Here is a 16,018-nt window from a genome sequence, read left to right as displayed (position 1 = left end):
TGGTTTGAGCAAGCGTATCACATGCAAAGGAGAAGCCGAGAACGTACTCGAGTAAGTCTGACCCTGGGATCGTCGTTTGTGATATCGATTCTTATAGATTTGACTGCTACCTGTCATGGATTCAGATTGCTGGACATCCATACGTATAGCATGCTTGCCTCCCAGTCACGGTCCCGTTGGCGGAATGTGCATTTCCACACATCCCCAAAACTGCCATGTGCTATTGGATGAGTGGACTCCTTGACTACGCGTCCCGTAAGGTCTTCTAAGCTGCATGAGAAGTCGCATGAGGAAGTGCGTTGTCCCAGGGTACCATGATCATGGATTTACCGCTTTTCGTGGTCTAGCTCACTACCACCGGTGGTAGCTACCATGATAGATGGGCGGCTTCCCCACAACGACTTCCTCCCGACCTTCTCTAACCAACACCCGCAGTAGGATAAGAAAGGCAAAATCATTTTAGATTAGTAGACTCGTGCGTCGTGATCTTTTAACGAGGCAGGCCTGCACTGCTAGTACCAAATAGTGACATGCAGAAACAATGAGACAATAAAACGTGCATGAGCCTACACAGCATCACTCGAGCGCCCCGGCCTATCATATGCTGTAGTCACCGTTGTGGTGTGGCAGTCAACGGAGAACTAGTGAAATTCCATGGTCATAACCAGGAATTGAAACGTCCTGTTCAGGGTCCAGCGTGGCTATTGTAATGTGTGGACCAAATTCCATTGATTGGAATGGGCGATGCCGTTTGCAGGCCAAAATTACCTTGCGGAGCAAGGTCTATGAATGCGGCGTGACCTGTGGTGGTAAACATCACAAAATATACACGTGATCATCGCGAACCGTCTGACACCAGACACACCAAAATGAATTAGACTGCGTTATTGCTGATTCTGCACAGAATTACATTATGGCGAATGAGATAATGGTACAAAGTATCTTCAAGAACGATCCTCCCGAACAATAATTACACTACTTTTTTAAAATCCATCCGGCAAACTCATTTCATCACTGGCCCTCACACATATGCCATGCTATGAACGGCCCGAGGTTCGATAACAGCGCGAACAATTAACCTCGAGGTTGTTTCAACCACGCTGATGCAAAGCACACAGCATATGCGAGGATGGTATGTGCTCCAATATCCAGAGCATACGAGAGCGCGAATGCGTCCAAATTGATTTATACCTGAAACCTGTCCAAGATATGAAAAAATGCATAGTGACAAAGACTACTCGCCTGAATATGAACCACGACTCCAATTGATCGTCTGACCTGCGATTCTACAAATGTAGCTGCTTGCCGTCATTTCTGTATGAAAGTCAACAGCCTGGCGCATTCCGCAATTAGATACGAGCAAATGACTAACTCAGATTATGTCATCACAACAGGTGTCACGGACTTCATTCACAGCGGACAATACGACGAACGAACGACATAACCATTATCAAAAATGCGGCAAAAGAGAACACAGAAGGTCCGTAAGTTAATTGTCAGACAAACAGCCCAAGCACCAATTTCTTAACTGACCATTCGAGGAATTTTGAGAGCAGCATCTCTCAACCGTTCTGCTAACAGAAGTGTATCTGCATACACCACTGTAGTATCTAAGTCGCGTGCCATTTTCTGAGCGATTCCTCAGTAATAAATTAGGGTAAAAGACGCCAACATATAACTAACTGATGTACGATTAAACTCTGCTGGATCTGCAACTGAGATGGTAGGAGAGTCTGTATAAATCATTCGAGACCCGCTAGACTCAAAGGCTTCTTGGACAGCGGCCGCAGTCTGAATGAAGATATGAGGAGTGCCGCGAGATTGGTGTTCGACTGATGAGACACTCATCAACGATAAATAATGCACATAACGAATTAAACATACTAAATATAAAAGCACATTCGGCGTTGGAAGTCTTCAGCAATTCGAACACGCTAAGCTGCATCGTAGACCCCTTCGACACCCTTTGGAAGATCTTCGTATAGAAGACGAAAGAATGCGAGAACTGGTAGAAGACGCCGAGAGACGTTTTAATGAAGGTGAATATGGACCCATATGAAAGTTTACAGCCTTTTGTATCATGCTCAGAATGTTGTGCGTCTGAACGGCGAGTAATCAAAGATATTTGACCCTGCTGATATTGTGGGCAAGTCAAATTAAGCGAAAGAGCTCCGCAAGGTAAAAAGTCGGCAACGCCGACCCCTAGTTCACACAACAGCAGTGTTTAAATTTCAAAGTCCGACCGACCCATAAGTAGGGTATGTACTTGGAGCTCTATTGAGTTCACTGGCACAGGCGCGAAAAGAAACGTAGCAAGAAATTCATGTCCATTGAGGAGCTCACCCAAGCACCATTGACCTCTTCTTGTGCTACAACAACACCGCCAAAGGCTCGGCATGGTCAATGTAAGTCTCGGTGAATACAGATGAGATGGTTCCGTTGTCGTCGTCGTCTTGGAAGAGCGTGCCCCCTAGGCAATAACTCACGTTTACATCAAGGCTATCGAGGGTGCGGGGTCGACCTGTACAAACTGATGTTCTCACAACTTCGCCGGTCACCCGATCCAGGAGAGTACATATAATAGCGGTGAGTATTCTTGTTGCAACCTTGATGGAGGTGTGGAGGTGAATGGGGTTCATACTAGGTTGACTATGGAAAAACTAGGCAGGTCAATGGAGTGAAGCAGCATAGAAATGCACAATACACCTACCTCTGCAAGCCTAGAGAAAGACGCCCACAATCCCTCCAAAATCCATCTCGACTGTGCTCCACACTATCGGTATCTAGTAAGATATCGAAGCTCGTTCCAAGCACCACACTCCTTCGAGCTTTTGAAGATTATCAGAGCGGCGCAACTGCAGTCGTAATTTTTCCCGATAGACGATATATGGTGACAGACTTGTATGACAAGACATTTCGGCTGTGGGACTTGAAGGTAGGTGTTATGTTGAAGAAGATGGAAAGGCATTGCAGTGAGGTGCGAGCATTGGTGGTGTGGAGATAGTGAGGATACTCCGAGCCTGTACCACGAAATTCGGTTGAATCTGGTGCACACATAGACCTTGAAAGTCAGCAGAATGAAGAAATGATATTGAAGTAAGCTGTATGGAAGTGTTCGAAGGGGTGACATGGTGATATGCTGAAGTAGTGGAAGCTTTGAAGAGAATAGATGTATGCACTGGGGCACTGGGAGGGTATATTGTCGAGGACAGCGGGTATGACAATAGGGTGCATTCTTGCCGCATTGGTAATGGAGGTGTGGCTTCATGTCCTGGGCGTCTGTGCGGTGAAAACGAGGCTGGTCAACGCAGCGAAGCAGCATAAAACGCACAATACACGCACCTCTGCAACTCAAAGAAAGATACAATCCCTCCAAAATTCACCTCGACCCCACCCAACGCCATCAACCTCCAGTAAGATGTCCAAGCTCATTCCAATCACTGCACCCCTGCGAGAGCTAGAAGGCCATGAAAAAGCCGTAAATGCAGTTGCAGTATTCCCCGATCAAAGACGAATGGTGACAGGCTCGGACGACAAGACGCTTCGGGTGTGGGACTTGAAGACGGGTGTTGTGTTGAAGAAGATGGAAGGGCATCGCGGTGGGGTGCGGGCATTGGCTGTCTCACAAGATGGGCAATTGATAGCAAGCGGTGACAGAGACGGAGAGGTCATTGCCTGGCACGGAGAAACTGGGGAATCGCTCACCCAACCCATCAAAGCCCACTCCCGTTATATCACCTCGCTGGATTTTTCTCCTGATGGAACAGTGCTGGCCACTGGTTCATGGGACACAACGGTAAAACTATGGAACACCACAACTTGGGAGCAAGAAGGAGATCCAATTATGTGTGGTGGATATGTCCTCTGCGTGCGGTATTCGCCGTCTGGAGAACTTCTTGCCATCGCAACATCCAGCAATATCCAAATTTACAATCCAGGTACAAGGAAATGTGTCTCATCCTTCAGGAGTCATACATCATGGAACAAGTCGCTCGCATGGACGCCCAATGGCGCACGCCTTCTCACAGGCGGCGATTCTGACGATCCTACCATACACGAATGGGATGCAACAACCTGGCAGCGGGCCGGTGAACCCTGGACGGGCCACACTGGCTTTATCCATACCATCGCCGTTAATCCTGCTGGCACACTCGTCGCCTCCGCATCTGATGACCATCATGTCCGTCTCTGGCGGCTCTCGGATCGACGAACCATTGCCATCTTCAAGCACTCATCCTTGATGACATGCGTCACTTTCTCCATGGATGGCAAGCATATCCTCAGCGGAGATGCTAAGATGATCTCAGAGTGGGCAGTACCTCGGGGTATTCATCCAAAGGCATGTTTCCGTCCTTGACTCAGAACCGCAATCTGAGCATGTTTCGTACAGATCCTAGCCATCACGACACCCCGCGATGCGTGCATAGATGGAGACTTGTCTACCGCAGAGGAACTACTCACGCAGGATATCAACACCGATGCGAACAACCATACTTCCTACGCCCATCGCTCACTCGTTATGTCCCGAAAGCATGATTGGGACCGTGCCCTTCAGGACGCAATCAAGGTGAGATTCACTGACCCATCATGACCCCCATACAAAGGCTAACTCGACGCTGACAAAGTCCATCAGCATCCAGCCCTCATTGACTGGCTATATCTCCAAAGGCATTGCCCTCCGCGGATCAGACCATGTCCGGGATGCAAGGGCAGCATTTGATGTTGCATTCATGTACACCGACCAAGATTCAGAAACCATTTATTTCCTACTCTTGGTCAAGGTATGTTACAGTTGCCTCACATACTCTCCGCTTTATCATGTATTGCAGGCCATCGCCCTCTTCAATGCAGATCAACATGATGAGGCAAACCTACTCATCAAAGAACTAGCTGCTGGTTGTCCGAATGCTGATATTCTCGCTTGTCGTGTCGTGCAAGTAAGTATCATCCACGCTTGGTCACTAAACACTAATCTTTGCATCCTCGCACATTAGGCGCATCTAGGTGTTCAACTAGGAATCAAAGCCTTGGATGGCGCACGTCACAGCGAAGCCGCCGACCACTTCACTGCCGCTATCAACTCTGGCGCCTTCTCATCGAAACTCGTTCATGAAATATACGAGGACTTCGTCGTGGTGCGTTCAGATGATGCATATATAATGATTTTCATATTTGAGTATCTTGTCCAGCTCTTTGGCTGGGATTTGAAGTCCTTGTGGCAAAAGGCACACCAGAAACGGTGTGATGCACTCCTTTGGGCAGGCAAACTTCAAGATGCCGTGAAATCATACCGAGACATGATGGACAATATCGATGAAACAACGAATGCCAGTTGCCTTGAATGGTCCAACGGCAAGTCTGGGGTTCGTAATGTCGCGCAGGCTACAATCCTCATTTCAATTCCACTTAGCTTTCACGGAAGAATGCAGCGCGCTCCTTCTTACCAACGGAGATACCGCCCTCGCTGCAAGCGATTATGACAGGGCTATTGACCTCTACTCGGCAGTGATTGACCTGGGTTCTGCATCTGATGCCGCCTTTGCAAAGCGCAGCAAGGCGAGGTTGGGAAAAATGCTATGGCTGGAAGCATTTCTCGATGCGGACAATGTGCGGTGGCATTTATCGTTGTTAACCTATACTCATTGTGGTGACACATAGGTCACCGAACTCAACCCCTCATCTTATCTCGGATACAATTTGAAGCACGCAGCGCTTCATGGTGCACAACGCTACGATGAAGCGATACAGGCCTTCCAAATCATGCTCTCAAAATTAGATTGTGCCCCTGACAATGATACACGAAGTAAGCCCCAAAGAACTCATGCGTCAATATGCTTTAAATTTTTCTGCAGAGTTGCGCCAGCAGTATCTCAGTCCATCTGAAGCTGACCATGCTATTCGAAAGGTCATTGATGCTCAACTTGAAAATGCTCCACCGCGTGTACTCGACACCACTACCGGTCTCTTATGCAATCAAGAGGCGCAGATAAGCACCTTCAAATCGAGCATAGAGTACAAGGAGCTTGTATCATCAACTATCACGCATCGCGATATCCAAATGAAGCGCGTGGAAGATGTGGTGATGACATACTTTCAATATGTCATGCTATCACACAGGTGGGAAGGGAAGGAACCGTTGCTGCAGGATATCCAAGGCAGGGCCGTCTACGAGTTTGATCCGGTTGACGGCATCACGAAGTTGCAGTGCTTCTGCAAAACTGTTCGTGATTTGGGGTATCGCTGGGCATGGAGCGATACATGCTGTATTGACAAGAATATCGATGTTGAGCTCCAAGCATCAGTCAAGTCCATGTTCCTCTGGTACCGCCACTCCACGCTCACAATCGTATACCTCTCGGATGTTCCGCCTTCATCAAAGTCTGGTACACTGACAAAGAGTGCATGGAACACTCGCGGATGGACGGTTCAAGAATTTCTCGCTCCCAACGTCATTCTATTTTATCAGAAGGATTGGACTCTTTATCTCAATGATCGCACTCCCAACCACAAGTATTCTGTCGCGATCATGCAGGAGTTGGAGCAAGCGACGGGCATAGATCGACGGACCATCGTGGCCTTCCGTCCCGGGATGAGAGATGCCCGAGAGAAACTTCAGTGGGCGTCGACACGTATTACCACGTTGCAAGAAGATATTGCATACTCGTTATTCGGCGTCTTTGGCGTCCGCCTACGTGTTGATTATGGCGAGAAGAAGCAGAACGCGCTCGGGCGGCTCCTGCAGGAAATCGTCGCTCAGTCGGGCGACATTACTGCCCTGGACTGGGTCGGAAAGTCGTCAGAGTTCAATAGCTGTCTACCAGCCGACATCACTTCATATGAAGCTCCACCATGCAAGCTGCCATGTCTGTCCGAAGAAGAGATTCAGACATCGGTCTCCTCGTTGCGAGGTGTCGTAGCTCCAGAGTCAGCTTCGGGATTGTATCAGACGCTTGACTACCTGGGTGCTCCCCGTTTCGCGCACCACCGGTTGTATCTACCTTGCATCGTGTTCCCAGTCACAGAAACCAGGCGGAGGCCAGGTCGAGACCAGGACACATATACATATGAACTCAAATCGGACGGGCTTCACGACCTGCAGATCACCACGGAAGACAAGTTGATCCCGTTCTCGCCAGCAAGGCCACTGCCTGCCTGGCAGATAATCTTGCTTGCTCGTCCATGGAGTCGCGATCTCCTGGAGTTGCATGACCCTGCAGACGATACACAGAGCGTGGAAGATTGGTCCGTACCCGAATATCTGTCGCGCGTTCCACTCCCTGCACAAACTGAGCTGATTTATTCGGACTCTCACTCACGAGCATTGCGATTGATTGTTCGTCTTGGACAACCTTTTGGTGCATTTTTACTAGCGCGGCAGCGCGACGGGGGATTCAAGAGGGTCGCATCGGATCGTGATATCATTGCACAGGTTGGAAACATGGCTTCCATTAGCTACATGATGGATATTAGGACACTAGAGGTGCTATAGCTGTATAGATTCTTTTTAACTTTTCTGAGAGGTTTTCATTTGTACTTTATCAATAAAAGCTCAGATCCATTCACCTAGGTGACATAACATTCCGTTTGCCTTCCCTCCTCTTCGCACAAACGACACGTCAGCGTGAACCTCAAAGATTAAACGTATCCTACCCACAAAGACCTCCACTAACGTGGGAGTCGCTGGGGGTACATTTTAAGGGCCAACTTGGCGCATGTCGTTATAATAGGGTACGATAATCTTTTACATAATGGGCATTATACCAAGGCAAGTGTAAGGCCTTACGTCGAACGTAGCCCTGGCACCACGGCACCAAATTTGTAGCCTTTCGATGCCTTGTAAGCTCTTGTTAGGCACTTTGAATGGCGCTAACTAAACCTGTAATCCGGCAGCATTATAATGGCCCTTCTGACACAATGTTGTGCATGCATGCGTGTGAGCGATGCTGCATTGGTGCGACGGTTGACCGTCCTGGCTCCTGGTGATCCGTTCGGTATTGCCATCAGCGTGAACCTTTGAACTTTTGGACGCCATCCGTTGCCTGAAGAATGACCTCGTAGTAGTAGAAGCTCATTTGGTGACTCGGTCGCTTTTCTGGTCAAGCCAAAAAATGCAAACTATCGTATTCCTGCAGGCTGCAACTCTCCCGAGTCCCGACAGACTGACAACCTCCCGTAATTTTGCAGACGATTTCAAGTTGAAGAAGGAAAACAATCGTCCTTTTCAAGCTGACGGACCAATTACTAAGAGCCTTTTCCGATATCTCGGAGTTGCTTAGTCCGCTGCCGTTGTAGCATTACAGTATCCAAGTGCGCACTATGCGTATTATGTGAACCAGTGACAAAGAATTTCCAGGCATGTCGACCGCCCTGTATATAATTTATAAACAGCTAAGTACTCGACATCCACCTCCTGTTGTTTCTCCCCTTTTCTTGTTGCATTTATTCATCTCACCACTATGGGTTTCTGCTCAAAGTCATTCGACCCAGTCACTGACCTCCCAGACTTGTCTGGTAAAGTCATCCTTATCACAGGTGGAAAGTGAGTACGTCGCACATGACCCGGATTGTTATTCACAGATGCTTTGTAGCGCAGGTATCGGCTACTCAACTGTGAAGCACCTGGCACGTCGTGGTGCTAAGGTGTACATGGCCGCGCGTAACCAAAGCAAGGCGGAGGAGGCGATCACGCAACTGAAAGCAGAGGGGTTGGGTCCTGGAAACGGTGATGTTATCTGGTTGGAACTTGATTTGAAGGAGCCTCGGAATGCGAAGAAAGCAGCAGAGAGATTTATGAAGCTGGAGAAGAGATTGGATGTTCTGAGTCAGTTACTATATGTTTTTGTTCGTTCATGATTTAGGCATGCTGAATGGATCACAGTTCACAATGCTGCGGTGTAAGCTGTACAGCTCGCGTGGACGTGATTGATACTGAATGCCCTATAGGTTGCTCGAGAATTATACCCTGACTCCGGATGGTAGGCTTTGGTCTCACTCCGTAAAGATCCGCGCTTACACAACATCTTAGGAGTCGAGGAGAAAGTGATGGTCAAGTGCGTCGTCTGGCAATATATATATATATATACCAAGTGCTCATCTATATTCATTTCAGCGTAATAAGTCATATCGTCCTGACACGCACTCTTCAACCGTTGCTGGACCAGACAGCAGCAGAGCCAAATTCAGACGTCCGCATAGTCGTCGTATGCGAATCTATTTCATCACACGCGTACTGAAAACTCACAGTTGTATACTACCATCCAGGTCGCTTCCGATGGTCACCGGTTCGTATCAGGGAGACCTCGTTTCCGTAACCTTGATGATCTTAACAACGAGCTAAAGAGTTCGCTTCACCCTAACTTTGCGCGGTATTGTACGTCAGTCACCCATTAGTATCTTCTGTCTCACAGATTTTCTTCACAAGGCATGACGAAACTCATGAATATACTCTACGCTTTTGAACTTCAACGACAACTCACCGCTGTTGGCTCTCCTATCACCGTCATCGCCGTTCACCCTGGAGCAGTCAACACCTTCTCCGATAGACCGGCTTTATCCAACTTCAAGTTCATCATCAAACCCATCGTGTCCCTGTTCTTTTTACGTCCAGACCAGGGTGCATATAACTCGGCGTTTGCGGCTGCGTCGGGAGAAGTGGCCAAGCAGCGCGAGAAATACAAAGGCACGTATTTAACGCCAGTGGGCAAGCTTACAGAACCGACGAAGGTGGCAAAGGATGAAGAGCTTGCAGAGGAGCTTTGGGATACTGTGGATAAGTTTTTGGAGGAGAGGGGGATTTGATGGAAGTTTTGTTTTATTGATGAGCTGAGATTGATGCATGACGGACAGCCGTACGTGTTGGATGGAACGATTATCTCTGTTGATGCGTTATCATGTACATTTGCGTGGCGCTGGTGCCCATCCAGGTTGTGCGCTTTTCCTTTCCTCTTCTTCTGTTTAGTACATCATTAATTGCATCGTGTCTTATATCTTACTGTATGTTCCTACACAATCAACTTATTGGCCCTTAGTCTGTATCGGAGTTGATGTCGAAGGTCAAGTGGGCACACAACGATGTAATTATTCGACAAGTCAAGGATTTATTTCCGCCTAAATTTTAGTCACTACATCGCCCACCCGTGCAAGTTGCAGCAAAAGCCCCTGTATTTCATAGTCCGAGTTACCAAAACTCAGACGGTCGATCTTTAGAAAGTGCAGATCAAGAGCGGAAGTAACCAAGACCTGATTCAAAACGAGCATATGGTGATAGGAAAGATAGGAAAGCTGCGTTGCTAGGCTGCGTAAAACGGCAATAGATCTTCAGATCATGGTAAATAGCACGAAGGACCGTATACATCTTATGGGTGAACCAGAGCGTGTTCCCACAACCCGTCTTCCCTGGAGAAAACTATGATCAAAATTTCAAATGACGCATTCAAGCATGCGAAGTTGGACGATTCCGCAATGTTGTCAGTGAACGAGGTGTATCCCCAAGGTTTGCTATAATTAGCTTACATGGATGTGAAATAGACATAGACTTATATCCGCTGTCCAGCGCAGATTAGAAGCATTCGCTGTCTCGTTTACAACTCCGAGAACATACCTGTTGGTAGTTCGCACGCTCTGGAGGTTACATAGGGTTGTAACCTGTTGTGACGTGAAGAAGTCCAAGAAAACGCTGCCAACGATAGCGCTGATAAGGTCAACGGGCGGATCTCGCGACGGGCCACCTCGGAGAGGGTATGCGTAAATCCGCATCACAGGTGACGAAATTACACTCGAAAAACCTGAACATGCTGTATCATATGGTCATGTTGATTATCAGTTGGTTCGTCGCCGAAAACAGGCGAGGCTCTCCCTGCGGCCAGGGGAACTACTCTGACAAGACTTAGCAGTAATAGCATAGCGAAACGGCCAAGTCCATGTGTTTTTTCAGTACTGCATTTGATAAGCTGATTTTGGAGACATAATAGCCTTGCTAGCTAAATTCAAAAACCATATGTGGTATACAGTTGCCTAAATAGTCTCCGGTCAGATGATCTGCAAACCGCCAATAAAAGAATACCTCTAGCACTATTACGCTCTCTTAACCATTATCATCGCCAATGGCCATTCAATGTCTACTTCATCATGTCCTTCCACAGCTCTCCCATCCTCCCGTTCAGCACCCTCCATGAGATCCTTCCAGAACCGCACTGCAACATCTCCACGCGGGTTTTCCGCATCCGCGGGGTTGCGCTGACGGAACGTGTGCAACGAGCTCCACGTATTAAGATAAGATAACAGGTCATCCCACGTCATCTTCTTGCGCATAATCACGGAGCGTGGGGAAGGGAGAGATGGGTAGTGGTCGCCTGCGATGCATTAGTGCAGTTTCGCGTAACGATAAGTCCAAGACAAACCTGTGAAGAAGACTCTCTCGAAATCACTGAACGCGCCTGGTACAACTTCATTCCCATCTGGTACTGCAACCAAGTGGTTTTCTAAAATCGAACGGCCGGGTTGCTGCCAGTATGGGCCGACGCTGTGCAGTGGGTCAAGGCCTTGGCTATAAGCGTTGATTCTCTTTGTGAGTGACGGATAGCCGGTGAAGCGGAACTCGGAGTAAATCTAAGTCAAGCAAATGTTAAGAGTCAGACGAGTAATGACTCGGAGATGGGAATACATACCCAGAATGCAGCACTCCCATTCTTCCTCAGCACCCTTGCGAGCTCAGGCCACATTTTGTTCCAATCGAACCAATGGCCTGCCTGGGCTACAACCACACAAACACCATAAATAAACAGTATGAGAGTTTATCCTGTCTAACACACGCACCACCAATGACTAGATCCACACTGCTATCCTCCAGAATGGTAGACTCTCTGCGCTCGCCTGAATGTACTCATATTGACCAGTGCTCACTGGCGTCTTCTTGAGAGTATCTTGAGCAACTTCAATCATCTTAGGGCTTGGGTCGACGCCAGTGACGCGCTTGAATGGTGTGAGCTCGACTGTTGCTTGACCTGGAATGCCGAATGTCAATAGTTCAAGTCCTTCAAATTGAATACAGCTAGAACTGACCCGTCCCACAACCTAGGTCTACTGCTCTGTCCCATCTTGCACCCTTGTTGCGCTCGTGGTACCGGAATACGAAGTCAAAGAGGGACCTAGGATAGGTCGGTCTGAAAGTCGCATAAATGGCGGTGTCAAAGGAGGATTTGCCGAAAGTCGCCATCGCAGAGGCAGCGTGAGCGAGTGTCCACGTAGTTGACGATAACACTTAAGGACTACTCATGAGGACGCACGGGAATATAAATACCCATTGCCCAACGTGTCAGATGGTCTTCGATGTAGATATGGTCGTCGGTGCTATCGGAAGTACTTGTAATCCCATCCCTTAAGAGGAGACTACGGGAACCCGTCATATGCCCGGTTCCATCATGATCGGTATGTTAACTGCTTCAGTCCACTAATATATAGAACTTCTCGACACCGTTGAACCAGGTGACAAAAACGGATAGATTCAGTCTTTCAGAAGGGAGCAAAACATATTGTTACTATTACAAGTAGAGCCGGGTTGGCAGTCCCAACCACCCTGGATGCCACATTTGTCGTGACTCATTGGCTTTGTTGTCTTCTTTGTCTTCCTGCCTGCTGTCCAGGAACGAGGATGTCACTTGCGCCGACCATCGCGAGTGCTCGAGATCAGTATAGTCAAGGCGAGCCAAGAGGATGACGGTAATGTCAAAGAGTGAACCTGAGTTAACGTTAATGTTAATCAACGTCGTAGTAAGTCGTACGTGCCATGTTCGTCGAACAGCTGTGGGGATAATGGTAGTAGCAGGACATCGTCAATGATGGGCCTGTCCTGAGCTTGCTTACTAGTAGTTCAACGACGGGCATGTCTCGGCCAGGGCTTTGTCAGCCAAGGATGACAGACGTGGTTGGTTGATGACATTAATGGTAACAGCCGCAGTTTGATGAAAAAAGCTGTGAAATGTTTGTAATTGATAATCTCACATCGAACGCCATCGTTACTCAGTACATCGAGGATGGCCGGAAGTACTCTCTACCGGTGCACAACCTGACAAATCCATCTTGAAGGGAGAGTTGGCTATAAAACACACGAGCGTGGATCACCGTCTCTCCCATCAATACCAATATTCCAAGCATTTTATACCTTGTGTCTCATAGATCACCATGTCTTCTTCGATCTCCGCACTCTTCTCTCCTATCCGCATAGGCAACATCGGCTTGCAGCACCGCGTCGTACTTGCCCCACTCACCCGCTTACGTGCACACGCAAATCATGTCCCAAGCCCACAAGCACCAGCGTACTACTCTCAGAGAGGCTCTACCCCCGGCACTCTCCTTGTAACAGAGGCCACATTCATATCACAGAAAGCTGGTGGTTACGATAATGTCCCTGGGATATACACCGATGCCCATGTAGAGGAGTGGAAAAAGGTATGTTGTATCTTGCTTGATCATGAGATCGATGAGAGCTGACTCACATCCTCGACTGCAGGTAACAGAAGCAGTTCACGAGAAGGGCTCTTTCATTTTCCTACAACTCTGGGCGCTCGGCCGTGCGGCAGAAACAGCCGTCCTTGCCAAAGAGAACAATAGCCCCTACGTCAGTGCCTCACCCATCGCTATCCCGGGAAAAACAGACGTGCCACGCGCACTCACCAGGGATGAAATCAAAGAGTACGTTGCCACGTATACTACTGCCGCAAAAAATGCAATTCGAGCTGGCTTCGATGGCGTTGAAATTCACGGCGCGAACGGCTACTTGATCGATCAATTCATACAAGACGTTACCAACCAGCGTACAGATGAATACGGCGGAAACATCGAGAATCGGGCAAGGTTTGCACTTGAAGTAACCGATGCCGTTGTGGAGGCCGTTGGTGCTGAGAAGACAGCGTTCAGAATAAGTCCGTGGGGTGTGTTCAGTGGTACGTGGATCATATAATAGTGCCGATCTTCATTTAGCTGATTTGTGGTGAAGGTATGGGCATGGCAGATCCCAAACCTCAGTTCTCCTACTTGGTTGAGGAGCTGCGGAAACACAAACTCGCGTACATCCACGTCGTGGAGCCGATGCCTGCCGAAGTCACTGCTGAAAAAAACAGCGACTTTATCCGTGATATCTGGGATGGGGTCGAAGGCAGCGCATTCATCAGCACAAACGGACATACACGGAATAGCGCAATTGAGACGGTAGACAGGAAAGGCGGGCTTATTGGATTCGGAAGGTTGTTTATGCCAAACGTGAGCCTTTTCCCCCGGACTTGGCAGTGACTGACGTGCCGCCTTTCCTAGCCCGATCTTCCATTCCGTCTGCTAAAGAACATCGCGCTTGAGCGGGGTGACCAAGCAACATGGTACATGGCCGGTAATCTTACACCAACAGGTTATTCGGATTGGCCCTATGCGCCAGAGAATGATCAGCAGATAAGCAGATTGTGACATGGCTTTACAAGTAATATACCTTGGAATAGAGTAGATGTTGACTTCACACTTCTGATACCTTACTGTCTATACCTGATATCATGATCGACTAATCTTTATTTCACTTTATTTACGGTATGGCACTATCAGTGACAATTTATCATGTTTTTGATCTGGCCCACCATCAGGGGGAGCATGTCAGATATTAGGTTGTCAGACGAGATTGTGAGACTAATGGTGAGTCATCTCCCCTGGTAGTTGTGCAATCCGAGCGATGCGAGCAGAAGGCACCATACCCGTTCGACTAGTATGGACCCTTAAGAGGAGGATACAGAATATTCAAAGGCTTATCTTATGGGCCGCGCTCTGTGAGCCTGAGGAACAGCGGGTATGACAATATAGAGCATTGTTGCCGTATCGATAATGGAAGTGTGGAGGCTTCATGTCCTGGGCGTCCGTGAAAACGAGGCTAGTTGACGGAACGAAGCAGCATACAACGCACAATACACGCAGACTCGGGCGACAGGACATTTCGGCTATGGGACTTGAAGACAGGTGTTGTATTGAAGAATATGGAAGGGCATCGCGGTGGGGTGCGGGCATTGATTGTCTCACAAGATGGGCAATTGATAGCAAGCGGTGATAGAGACGGAGAGGTCATCGCCTGGCATGGAGAAACTGGGGAATCGCTCACCCAACCCATCAAAGCCCACTCCCGTTATATCACCTCGCTGGATTTTTCTCCTGATGGAACAGTGCTAGTCACTGGCTCATGGGACACAACCATATAACTGTGTGTTGTTAATAAGAATATGAGCGAGAGAGAGGTTAGGCGAACGCCTCGTTGCTATTTCTCGCAATAGGAGATACAAAGGTGCGCGCTACATTTTCGGCTTATTCCGTCACATACACTTAGACATAATATGATTCATCTTGCCGACTTCCACGCATATGAAGTGGTTAGATGGCGCAATCGAAACTCCCCGTTTATCCAAGCTCCATTTAATTCACCTACAGCAAAATTGTTTTGAAGACATCTGTTGAGCTCTCCGTCATGAATTCGAAAAGGTTCTTATGACCTCTGACTTCGTTTCTACCACGACATCCAAAATGCCAACCTCTCTATACCCAGATGAACCGTCTCACGGTGATGTTCTCAATTTTGTCTAGAGAGATGCGGATATCACAAGTCAGTCTGTTCTAACCCTCCTTACTTTGTCCGAGCTCACAGGCATTCGGTCAAAGCACAAACTAGAAGAGACACTTGGTCAAATATCTAATACTGAACCATAAATTGCAGAGGGAATGCTTGTACGTGAATACATAGGCTCAGAGTTAGATGCCTCACGACCAGCTTAGAAAGGATCTATGGATGTTCTTGCACAAACTGTTTGAAAGGAAGGTTTCTTCGCGTTATACAAAGGTTGACATTAGACATGATGCATTGCGTTATTCCGAAAACTTATTCTGCTTCAGGGACGGCCAGCCCCCTTCTTGGAATTGCCGGAGTCAACTCCTTGCCGTTTGCCTCATACGTGTACTCTAAGCGCATCGTTTCACCATTCCCACAGCTGTCCCTGAA

At 48.1% G+C, this 16,018-nt stretch overlaps 3 protein-coding genes across 3 annotated transcripts; 2 read left to right on the top strand and 1 right to left on the bottom strand.

Moving 5' to 3' along the window:
* Positions 1-11,073: 11,073 nt before the first annotated feature.
* Positions 11,074-12,214, bottom strand: BJ212DRAFT_1450968 (S-adenosyl-L-methionine-dependent methyltransferase; the record flags this gene model as incomplete). The annotated part of the gene is made up of 6 exons (XM_041338821.1): positions 11,074-11,351; positions 11,400-11,607; positions 11,667-11,752; positions 11,815-11,861; positions 11,882-12,002; positions 12,061-12,214. 6 exons carry the CDS (start codon positions 12,212-12,214, stop codon positions 11,074-11,076), a joined length of 894 nt encoding a protein of 297 aa, XP_041185029.1.
* A 955-nt stretch (positions 12,215-13,169) lies between these two features.
* BJ212DRAFT_1414587 (uncharacterized protein) lies at positions 13,170-14,189 on the top strand. Its single transcript, XM_041337538.1, has 2 exons — positions 13,170-13,446; positions 13,508-14,189. The coding sequence occupies exons 1-2, from the start codon at positions 13,180-13,182 to the stop codon at positions 13,955-13,957; spliced, it is 717 nt and encodes a 238-aa protein (XP_041185028.1). The 5' UTR covers positions 13,170-13,179; the 3' UTR covers positions 13,958-14,189.
* On the top strand, positions 14,165-14,543 carry BJ212DRAFT_1414584 (uncharacterized protein). The gene is made up of 2 exons (XM_041337537.1): positions 14,165-14,256; positions 14,308-14,543. The coding sequence occupies exons 1-2, from the start codon at positions 14,248-14,250 to the stop codon at positions 14,452-14,454; spliced, it is 156 nt and encodes a 51-aa protein (XP_041185027.1). The 5' UTR covers positions 14,165-14,247; the 3' UTR covers positions 14,455-14,543.
* The last annotated feature ends 1,475 nt before the right edge of the window (positions 14,544-16,018 follow it).

This window comes from Suillus subaureus, assembly GCF_016647635.1.
Source record: "Suillus subaureus strain MN1 chromosome Unknown BJ212scaffold_423, whole genome shotgun sequence".
Classification (NCBI taxonomy): Eukaryota; Fungi; Basidiomycota; class Agaricomycetes; order Boletales; family Suillaceae; genus Suillus; species Suillus subaureus.
This window is presented reverse-complemented; position numbering and strand designations above follow the sequence as displayed.

Bases quoted from the DNA above. Each gene is read 5' to 3' on its own strand.
- BJ212DRAFT_1414587 (XM_041337538.1), top strand. From the start codon at position 13,180: ATGTCTTCTTCGATCTCCGCACTCTTCTCTCCTATCCGCATAGGCAAC. The intron at 13,447-13,507 runs GTATGTTGTATC...CCTCGACTGCAG, and splicing joins ATGTAGAGGAGTGGAAAAAG to GTAACAGAAGCAGTTCACGA.